We start from the raw sequence: 11,621 nt of genomic DNA, 5'->3' as shown, positions 1-11,621 counted from the left end.
CAATGTACAAAAGCAAATGTTGTAGAGATGTAGGTTTTAGATGACAAGAAATGCAAAATTATCAGTGCAATAGTGCAAAATTATCTTGAACCACAATGCACATGAAGGATAACATACAACAGATTATTCACAAGTAGTTTCAACATTAATCTCAAAGTGAACAGATATCATTCTTGTTGCTCCTTGTTCAATTCCCTGATTGCATTTTGTTCATTATGATTGAAATCTGTGTCCATAATCATCTTCTTTACAATACGAAGCCAAAGCTAATGCAGCATGCAATGTTGAACTTCAACAGAGTGTATTCAAGGAATGATAACAGAACAGTAGAATCATTCTCTTTATTGGTACAAATATATACAGAAAGAAATCCCCTCTACACTGGAACTAACTTACAGTGAGCATTATGCACCACTGGAAGGTATAACGATTAAATCATTTCAGATGTAAAAGCAGGTAGGTAAACAGATCATCAGTTAGCCTAATGATTAACATAAAAAATAAACTTCCCAGTTCCAACAGTCCATTAGCATGAAACTGCTAAAAGTTACACCCCACATGATGGACCCACCACCCCACATGTTCTTGCTCATTGTGCTTATGGCAATGTTTGTGAAAAAAGATTTAATAATCTGAAATGGAGTATCTGTACACCTGGAGGCCAAAATATGCCTTGTTAGATGACTACAAACATTTATCCAAGCTTCTTTTTTATTTATAATAAATTATACAAATTTATTCCTTTACTGTGCTCAGTTAGTATCATTATTTTACTCAATTGCATACAGGATTATATCTTGTGTGCACATCCGACACACAAATAAGCACACAGGAGTACATCCGTAAGCTTGCTGTTCATTGTACAGAAGCTGACCTTAAAAAGTTTCCAGTTTGGTTGCTTGGTTTACAATGTCTTTGTACAAGGCATGTATTCCCATGGCAGCTGTTTAACAGAATTCCGGTATATGAGAAAAATTGCCAACATTCGCAGGCATGGTAGCAAAATTATAAAAAAAAAAGAAATGTCGATTTGTCAGAAGTGGGAAGCAGGGAAGATTGAAGAAGGAAAAGATAGGAATCACCGGGATAAGAGAAAAATACTGTGCATGCAGCAAATAAATGTAATAAACAAACAAACAAACAAACAAACAAACAATCTTTTAAAGAACCAAGCTTTTCTTTTAAAAGAAAAAAAGATTGTTTTCGAAGCAGGAATTTTCCAATTTTAATGATTTTTAATTTGATGGCTGCTGGTGAATAGAAACATCTCAGATCATCTTTACACCCTGAATACTTGTATTACTGTGTGCTCTTGTGCTGCGCAACCACCTAATCCAAAAACCTCTATACAAATATGTAGTCTTTGTCTCCTTCCTCTCCAGAATCACTGGACTTGCTGCCATTCTTTCCCTCCACTTTTGAATGCTGCCGCTCACTCTTGGGCATCTTTTCCTTTCCTCGCAATTCTTGATCTTCTGAAAACCGGCCTGGTTTGCCATCATCAGAGCGTGGGCTTTGCCTGGAACTTGTTTCTGACACAGAACTTTGGCGTACTGGTAAATTTTAACAAGAATAAAGAAGAAAATATTACTGTGAAGCACATCAAAAAACAAAACAGATGACAAAACAGGTACATGGAATTACAATTAGTACATGAGAACATGTTCAGAAAATTGAATTTTACATTGAAGCTTTGAATGACTAAGATTGTTATCAAGCCTAATCCTAAAGCAACTTAAGTTTTGAAATCCATACTTGTCTCACTATGCAATGGGAAAACAAAAACACTTCAGTGGCTGAATTTGCAGTGCTGAAAATTCAACCAGTTCAATCCAGCAGGCCAGAATTCAAACTTAGAAATTTGTACAGCATACATGGAATGCGAATCAGCTTGATACAAATACCAGCACAGTTCTCCAGATATAAACTAAACAAAAATATTGCTCATTTGAAGATCTTAGAGCCAAAATTAATTTACAAAATAAGAACTTGTTGAAAAATCTCAGCACATCAGGCAGCATCTGTGGATGGAAAACAGAGTTAACATTTCGGATCTATGACCCTTCTTCAGAACTAACTGTAGCTAGGAAAAGGTTGGAATATATGCTCGAGAAAGGGTGGGAGTGGGGCAAGGAATAAAAAATAGGTGGAGATGGAGACCAGAGAGTGGGAAAAGAGAGCAGTTTCTGATTGGTCAGTGTTGGTCAGGTGCTAGTTTGTGTTAATCTGTTCATTCTGTTGGTGCTGCAGGTGAAGAAAGCTCACTGCATTATAGGGTAAATGTATCCCAGTCCTTCCAAAGGGTTCGTACAGTTAGTTCATCTTCTAGTTTGTACAGGGAGTTCAGATAGGAAGTTGTGGGGGGCTATGTTAGAAAGTAACAACTGTAATTTTCAGGTAGCTAATTAAAATTTAACTTGTAAACTAACAGTCAATAGAGGGTTAGTCATGTCAGTTGGTGGGGTTTTGTGTTCCACCTGCAAGATTTGGTCAGGCATGGACACAGAGAATCCCTGATAATTACAACAAAAGGAAGTGTACCCAGCTTCAGCTGCTCACCCGAGAGATTGGCTTAGGTGGCAATTTGAGACACCAAGGAGCACACAAATGATGGAGACTGTCATAGATAGAAGTTATAGAAACAGGGTCACATGCAAGGTACAGGGAAATAGATGGGTGACCGCTAGAAGGGGCGGGCTGTCAGTGCAGGAGTGCCCTGCAGCTGTCCCCCTATCAAACAAGTATTCTGTTTTGGAGACAGCAAGAAGTGCAGATGTTGGAAGTCAGAGTCAATAGTGTAGAACTGGAGGAACACAGCAGGTCAGGCAGCATCAGAGGAGCAGGGAAGTTGCTGTTTCAGATCAGGACTCTTCATCAGGACTGTGAAGGGGGAAGGGAGCTGGGAAATAAATTGAGGGAGAAGGGGTTTGGGGCTGGGGTAGGTAGATATGATGGCGATAGGTGGATGCAGGTAGGGGTTTGTGGGGATTGGCCAGTGGGAAGGGAGGGGCAGATAGGTGGGAGAGAAGATGGACCGGTTGTGTCAGGTCAAGGAGGTGGGGATGAAAGGGAGGGTTGGACGAGACGAGGCTGGGGGTGGGGAGATTTTGAAACTGGTAAATTCTACATTCAGGCCATCGGGTTGTAGGCTCCCAAGGTGGATATGAGGTGTTGTTCCTCCAGTTTGTGCATGACGTCATTGTGGCACTGGAGGAGGCCCAGGATGGACATGTCAAGAAGGGATTGGGAGGGAGAGTTAAAATGGTTGGCAACCAGAAGGTGTTGTTGATTACAGTGTACAGAGCACAGATGCTCCGTGAATCGGTCACCGAGTGTGCACTTGGGCTCTTCGATGTAGAGGAGACCACATTAGGAGCAACAAATACAGTAGATCAGATCGGAGGATGTACAGGTGAACCCCTGTCAGATTTGGAAAGTTTGTCTTGGGCCTTGAATGGAGGTGAGGTGGGGGGAGGTGTAGGGGCAGGTGCAGCACTTCCAGTGGTTGCAGGGAAAGGTGCCAGGTGCGGTGGGATTAGCGGGGAGTGTGGAGTGGATGAGGGAGTCGCGGAGTGAGTGTTCCCCACGAAAGGCAGATAAGGGTGGGGAGGGAAATGTCTTCAGTCATGGTGTCCAATTGCAGGTGGTGGAACTGGTGGAGAATGATACATTGGATGCGGTGGTTGGTGGGGTGATATGTGAGGACAAGGGGGGATTCTGTCTTTATTTTTGTTGGGGCAGTGGTGCAGGAAATACAAGAGATGTGGTTGACAGCATTTTGGATCAACAGGGGGGGTTACGGTCATTGAAGTAGGAGGACATCTGGGATGTCTGGTATGGAACGCTCCATCTTGGGAGCAGATGCGGCGGAGGCAGAGGAATTGGGAGAAAGGAATTGCATTCTTGCAGGACAGTGGGCGAGAGGAGGTGTAGTCCAGGTAGCTATAGGAGTTGGTGGATTTGAAATAGGTGTCGGTGCTGAGACAGTTACTGGAGATGGAGACAGAGAGGTCCAGGAAGGGGAGGGAGGTATCGGAAACGGTCCAGGTGTATTGGAGGTTGGGGTGAAAGGTGTTAGCAAAGTTGATGAACTGTTCAAGCTCCTCATGGGAGCATGAGGCAGTGCCGATACAGTCATCAGTGTAGAAGAGGAAGAGGTGGGGGATAGTGCCAGCGTAACTGAGGAAAAGGGACTGTTCCACGTGTCCTACGATGAGGTAGGCATAGCTCGGATCCATGCAGGTGTCCATGGCCACCCCCTTATTCTGTAGGAACTGTGAGGAGTTAAAGGAAAAGTTGTTGAGGGTAAGGACAAGTTCCGTTAAGCGGATGAGGGTATTGGTGGAGGGGGACTGGTTGGGCCTGCGGGAGAGGAAGCAGAGGGCTTTTAGGTCATCTGCATGGGGGATACAAGTGTACAGGGATTGGATGTCCATAGTGAAGATGAGGTTTTGGACGTTGGGATAATTGAAAGTCTTGGAGGACTTAGAAGACGTGGATAGTGTCCTGAACGTAGGAGGAGAATGCCCGGACTGGGGGGAAAATAGAGTGGAGGTAAGTGGAGATAAGTTCAGTGGGGCAGGAGCAGGCAGAGACAATGGGTTGACTCCAGTAGTCAAGTTTGTGGATTTTGGGAAGGAGATAGGAACGGGTGGTGTGGGGTTGGGGAACAATGAGGTTGGAGGCTGCAGGTGGGAGGTCACCTGAGGGGATAAGACTATGGATGGTCTGGGAGATGATGGTTTGGTGATCAGGGGTGGGGTCAAGATCAAGGGGGCGGTAGGAGGAGGTATCAGAGAGTTGGCGCCTGGCCTCGGCTATGTAGGGGTCAGTACACCATACCACACCACTACTGCACGCCCCTTATCCGCGGGTTTGATGGGGAGGTTGGGGTTGGAGTTGGAGTAGAGGGAGCGGAGGGCTGTGCGTTCCGTGGGGGAGAGGTTGGGGTGAGTGAGACAGGTGGAGAGGTTGAGGTGATTGATGTCGCGACAGCAGTTGGAGATGAAGAGGTCGAGGGAGGGTAGGAGGCCAGGAGGCCTTGGAGTGGTGTCCAAAAGGATGGGGTTTGTTAGACGTGGGAGAAGGGTCTGTAGAGGGTGGGTTAGTCTCGCGGTTAAAGAAATAGGCATGGAGGCTGAGGAAAGAGAGTTCAACATCCAGACATGTACAGAATGCTTTGATGTGTGCACACAGGGAAATCAAGGTGAGTCCTTTGCTGAGGACTGACCGGTCATCCTCAGTGAGGGGGAGATCTGGGGGGATGGTGAAGACCTTGCAGGGCTAGGTGTAGAGCTGGAGCTGGGAGTTGGGGTGGAGACTACCTAGGGAGTGGGTGTATGTACGGGATGGAAGCAGAAGGGACATTGTCAACATTGGTGGCAAAATACTGAACAGGGGGTTGTCCCATCAGGTGACAGCAACAGCAGCCAGGGCAGTAGGACCGTGACTGGCTCTGCTATACAGAGGGGAGGGACAAAGCATAGTAGGGCAATAGTAATCAGGGATTCAATAGCCAGGGGCACGGATTGGTGCTTCTGTGGCCTGGAGAGTGACTCCAGAATAGGATGTTGCCTCCCGGGTGCCAGGATCATTGATGTCTCTGACCGGGTACAGGGCATCCTGAAATGGGAAGGTAAATAGACAGAAGTCATTGTCCATATTGGCACAAATGACATAGATAGGAAGAGTGACAAGGTGCTAAAACAACAATTCAGGGAGTTGGATATAAACTAAAAAGCAGGACCTCTCAGGAAATCTCAAGATTACCCTCCATGCCATATGCTACTGAGGGTGGGAACAGAGACAGAATACAAGTGAACACATGACTAAACAGCTGCTCTAAAAGGTGGTTTGGGGGTGGGGGGGGGAGCTTCAGCTATGTGGATCACTGAGATGTCTTCCAGTGAATGTGGGACCTTACAAGGAGGACAGGTTGGACCCAAACTGGAGAGTCACCAATATCCTGGCAGGGAGTTTTGATAGTGCCACTCAGGAGGGTTTAAACTAATGTGGTAGGGGAGTGGGAACCAGAGCAGCAGGTCAGTAAGTATAGACATTAGTGAAGAGCTCGAGTGTAAGGAAAATATAGCTAAGAGGAAGAGCAGTTGAGGAGAGGTTGGTGAACTCCATGGAACTGGAGACAATGCAAGAAGTATAACAGGTAAGATGGATAAATTTAGACCCTGGATTAAAGCATGCAATTATGATGTTGTTGCTATCATAGAGACATGGTTAAAAGTGGTACAGGATTGGCAGCTTAACATTCTGAGATGTCAATATTTTAGATAAGGCAGAGGAGGAAATAAAAGAAGTGGGGGAAATTGTATTACCGGCTGGGGAGCATGTCACAGCTGTGTTGAGGGAGGACACCCTGGAGAAAGGGGATAGGATGTGCAGGAGATAGGAGAAGAGATATGTATTCAGATTCTGGAAAATGTGAAAATAACAAGGTTGTTGTGGTGGGTGATTTTAACTTCTCCCAAGTTGAAAGGGACTCCCTTAGTGCCAGATGGGGAGCAATTTGTTAGGTGTGTCCAGGAGGGTTTTTTGAAACAGTATTTGGATAGTCCAATGAGGGAGAGGGCCATACTGTATATGGTATTGGGAAGTGAACCCGGCCAAGTGATCCAAGTTTCAGTTGCGGGGCGGAGGCTTTGGGAACAATGACCATAATTTCATAAATTTTTGGATACTTATGGATAACAAGAAGAGTGGACCTCGGATGAAGGCCAACTATAACTGAATTAGGCAAGAATTGGAGAATATGGGGGGAATGCAGAACCGGCATGTTTCTGTGAAAACGAAGGACAGGATGGCAGGATTTTGGAACCCTGAATGACAAGAGAAATTATCAGCTTAGTCAAAAAACAAGGAAGCATACCTAAGGTTTAGGCAACTAAAAACAGACAAGATCCTTGAATAATATAGAGAAAGTAGGAAAGAGTTCAAACAGGGAATTAGGAGGGCTAAAAGTGGCTAAGAAATGTCCTTAGCCAGCAGGGTTAAAGAAAAGCCCAAGGCATTTTATACATATATTAGGAGCAAGATGGTAGGTACAGAAAGAGTAGGCCCACTCAAGGATAAAGGAGGGACGTTATACGTGGAGCCAGAGGAAATGGGTGAGATCCTTGGTGAGTATTTTACATTGGTATTCACCAAAGAGAGGGACGTGAGGGATGTTAAAGTTAGGGAAAGGTGTGTGAATACCTTCAGGCAGGTCAACATAATAAAGGAGGAAGTATTGGGCATCTTAAAATATATTAAGTTAGACAAACCCCCAGGGCCAGATGGCATCTATCCCAGGATATTGTGGATGGCAAGGGAAGAAATAGCTGGGGCCATAACAGATATCTTTGCATCCTTTTTGGCTTCAGGCAAGGTTCTAGAGGATTGCAGAATGGCTAAACTTGTTCCTTTATTCAAGGAGGGAAACTACTGGAGAAAATATTGAGACAGGATTTATTCACATTTGGAAGTGAATGGACTTGTTAGCAATAGGTTTGTTGCCTACATGGGCTTCAGTAAGGCTTCTGTTAAATCTCTCATGGCAGGCTGGTACAGAGAGAGAATCTTATGGGATCCAGGGTGAGCTGGCTAGATGGATACAAAATTGGCTTGGGATCATAGAAGACAGTGTAGTGGTGGAAGGGTGCTTTTCAGAACGGAGATCGGTAACTAGTAGTGTTCCACAGGGATCAATGCTGGGGCCTTCATTATTTGTAATATATACAAACGATTTGGAGGAAAATGTAGGTGGGTCTGATCAATAAGTTAGCGGATGACACAAAAATTGGTGGAGCTACAGATATGGAAAAGTATTGTCAAAGGATACAGTGGGATATAGATAGATTGCAGATATGGACAAAGAAATGGCAGATCAAATTTAATCTGGACAAAGACAAGGTGGTGCATTTTGGAAAATCAAATTCATGTGCGAATTATACAGTAAATGGCAGAATCCTTAGGGGCATTGACATACAGAGGGATCTGGGCATACAGGTCCACAGGTCCCTGAAAGTGGCAACACAGATGGATAAGATGGTTAAAACGGCATATAGCACACTTGCCTTCATCGGCTGGGGTATTGAATATAAAAGTTGGCAAGTTATGTTAGTTGTACAAAACTTTAGTTAGACCACATTTGGAATATTGCATGCAGTTCCGGTCACCACACTACCAGAAGGATGTAGATGTTTTGGAGAGGACACAGAGAAGGTTTACCAGGATGTTATTACTAGGGGTCACTATTTCAAGGTGAGAGGGGAAAAGTTTAAGGTAGATATGCGTGGAAAGTTCTTTACGCAGAGCGTGGTGGGTGCCTGGAACATGTTGCCAGCGGAGGTGGTAGAGGTGGGCACGATCGTCATTTAAGATGTATCTAGACAGATACATGAATGGGCAGGGAGCAGAGGGATACAGATCCTTGGAAAATAGGCAACAGGTTTAGATAGAGGATCTGCATTGGCGCAGGCTTGGAGGGCCGAAGGGCCTGTTCCTGTGCTGTAATTTTCTTTGTTCTTTGATGGTGCCTGGTCAGGAGGGTTTTAGTTTTGAGGAGAGGTTGGATAAACTTGGATTTTTCCATTGGAAACACAGAGGCCAAGGGGCGATCTGATAGAAGTCTACAAAATTATGAGGGGCATAGATAGGGTGAATAGTCAAGACGTTTTCCCAGGGTGGAAAGGTCAACTACAAGAGGGCACAGGTTCAAAGTGAGGGGGGCAAGTTTAGGATGGTGTAGTAGAGAATGGCGCGTACCTGGAACAGACTACCAGTGGAGGTGGCAGAAGCAGCATATCTTGATAGACGCACGAATGTGAGGCAACAAAGGGATAGGTACTGTGTATGGGCAATAAGTAGTGTGTCTAAATAAGGACTGGGAATTGGCGCAGGCTTGGTGGGCTGAAGGGCCTGTTCCATGTGCTGTATAATATTGTATTGTATTTTACTGTTATATACATTGGGTGGAGTTGGAGCCCAAATTCCAGAAGCTGGTAATTCTGTAGCTGTTGGCTTATGTATAGTTTATAATAGCCAGAAAAAGTGAGGGTCTGTAATTCAAAAAAGATGATCTTTCTGTCCTTAGGCTCACAACTACAACAGACCAATACTTAACAGAAGGGCTGGAACAGACAAATGCTTCCAAATCATTGCCATCTTTAAGCAAATGCTAGGTGGAGCAAGGTAGCAGCTTCAGATATTTCTGTCAACATCTCATTCCACTAACAGACTTTTGCAGCTTCCATCCAATACACTTGAGAAAGTGAGAGATTTTAAAATGCCAGGCTATATGCTTCCTTCTTACGAATGGTAGAATGTGCTGATAAGTTTGTACTTGAAGTCAATTCTCATACCACAAACATAATGCAGCAAGAATTTGAAGCAGACAAAAGGTCAATAATGCATAGTCAGGGAATAATGAAATTATAACTAACGTCAATCACAACAATTCATATACCCACTTAAAACTGCAAATATTGAAAACACAAAGCACCTGAAACAAAAATGACTATTTAGCATTTTGGACAGATTTATTTTGATGGAAATTCCTAGATGAAGGAGCGATACATAGAATTCTAACTTAGATCCTTTCTTTGTTAAAATGCTGAAAGATCTGTTGTGTATTTTCAGAACTTGTTTCTGTTTTCCAGTGACTGAATTGGGGATTTTAATTACACAAATGCAAACTGGGATGGTGGTAGTGTAACGGGCAGTGAAGGACAAGCATCCTTAGATTTCATTGAGGGGAATTTCTTAAAGATAAACATCCAACAAGAAAGAAAGAACTGCTAGATTTGGTTCTTGGGAATGAGGTGGGGCATGTAGATCAAGTGACAGTATGGGAACATTTAGGGAACAATGATCCCCTTATCATAAGGTTTGGGATAACAATGGAAATGACATTGGTTAGTTCTGAATAGAAATAATCAACTGGCGGAGAGGTGATTTCAATAGGACTGGAATGACGCTGGGGTGAATAGCTTGGAATCAATCTTTGGTGGGACAAATAAATAGGTCAGCAATAGATTACCTTCAAAGAGGAGACAGGTCAGACACAATCAAGTTCTTTTCCCTCAAAAGGGAAAGACAGGCCAAACAAATCCAGCATTCCGTGGATGGCAAAGGAGGTAAATAATAAAGAAGAAAAAGTCTGCTTATGACATGTGCCGAGTAGTAAATACAAATGAGAGCCAAACTGAATACAGAAAGTTCAGAAGAGGTATAAAAAAAGCAAATAAGAGAAGGAAAGAGGGATGATAGAAGAAGACAATCAGCTATCAAAGGTATATCCCAAAGTGTTCTTTATGCACATCATCAGTAAAGGATTTACACATGGAGGCAAGAAGCATGGTGGAGGTGTTAATTTAATACTTTGTCTTCCTCCTAACCTACATAGCAGATGCTGCCCAGCCATGGTGGTAAAGGAGGAAACTCAGTCATTAGAGGGTTTAAAACAGATAAACAGAAAGTATTGGATAAGCTGTCAGCCCCTAAAGTTGATAAAGAGGCAGGAACAGATAAAGTGCATTCAAGGATACTGATGGAAGCAAGAGTAGAAGTCATAGAGAAATTGTCAATAATCTTTCAATCTTCCCTGTGTCTGAGTGTCATGCAAAGGAATGGAGAACTGCAAACATTACGCTCTTAACCAAAAAAGATTGTAAAGAGAAGCCCAGTAATTACAGACTGATCAGATAAACTTGCATTGTGGAGAAAATTTGAGAAATAATTACTTAGGAATTAATAGTCACATGGAATCAATGTGGGTTAATTTGGAAGAGTCAGCATTAATTTGTTAAGGGAGAATTATGTCTAACTAGGAGTATTTTTAAGGAGTTAAGAAAGAGGGTTGAGCAGGGAAAGCCAGTTTGTGTGATGTATGTGTACTTCCAGAAGGTATTCAATACAGTGTCACACAACAGATGTGTTGAGGAAATGTATAGGCATGGAATAAAAGGAAGATTAGCAACTTTGATACAACGCTGGCTGAAGGGCAGAAAGCAGGGAGTAATAGTTAATGAGTATTTTTCAGGTTCGAAGAACATTTATAGTAGAGTTCCTCAGTAGCCAGAATAGTGATTCTTGCTTTTCCTGACTTATATAAATGACCTAGATCTTGGTGTGCAGGGAACAATTTTCAAGTTTGCAGATGACAGAAAACTGGAGAATTGGAAACGAGAGGAGACCAGTGCAGAACTTGAAAACAGCATTGACACCTTGATGGATTGAGTAAATAGGTACAGGTAAGGATCAATGTGGAAAAACATAGTGTTCTACTTTGGCACATAAAACATGGAGAGACAGTATAAATCAAAGAGTACTCTAAGGATTTACAGCAGCAGAGAGACCTGGGGGTATGTGCATAACTAATTAAAAGTCACAGGCCAGATCCATTAATAAAGCATGTAGTATCTTAGAATTCATTAATACAGGCATAGACTACAAAAATCAGTATCATAGAGGTCTATAGCACCAAAAAAGGCTCTTTGGCCCATCGAGTCTGCACCAGTCAAAAACAGTCACCTAACTATTCTAATCCCATTTTGGCACTTATCTCATAGTCTTATATGACATGGCATCTCAAGAGCACAACTAAATACCTAAATGTTATGAGCTTC

At 43.3% G+C, this 11,621-nt stretch overlaps 1 protein-coding gene across 1 annotated transcript in view; it reads right to left on the bottom strand.

The window, feature by feature from the left end:
- Window positions 1-326: 326 nt before the first annotated feature.
- Window positions 327-11,621, bottom strand: part of LOC109934313 (F-actin-uncapping protein LRRC16A-like) — a 403,104-nt gene continuing 391,809 nt past the window's right edge. Inside the window, exon 37 of the mRNA XM_048608843.1 lies at window positions 327-1,553. Within this exon, the coding sequence (XP_048464800.1) occupies window positions 1,345-1,553 (209 nt within the window). The 3' untranslated portion in view covers window positions 327-1,344. The remainder of the gene's footprint in view (window positions 1,554-11,621) is intronic.

This window comes from Rhincodon typus, chromosome 2 (assembly GCF_021869965.1).
Source record: "Rhincodon typus isolate 14 chromosome 2, sRhiTyp1.1, whole genome shotgun sequence".
NCBI lineage: Eukaryota > Metazoa > Chordata > Chondrichthyes > Orectolobiformes > Rhincodontidae > Rhincodon > Rhincodon typus.
This window is presented reverse-complemented; position numbering and strand designations above follow the sequence as displayed.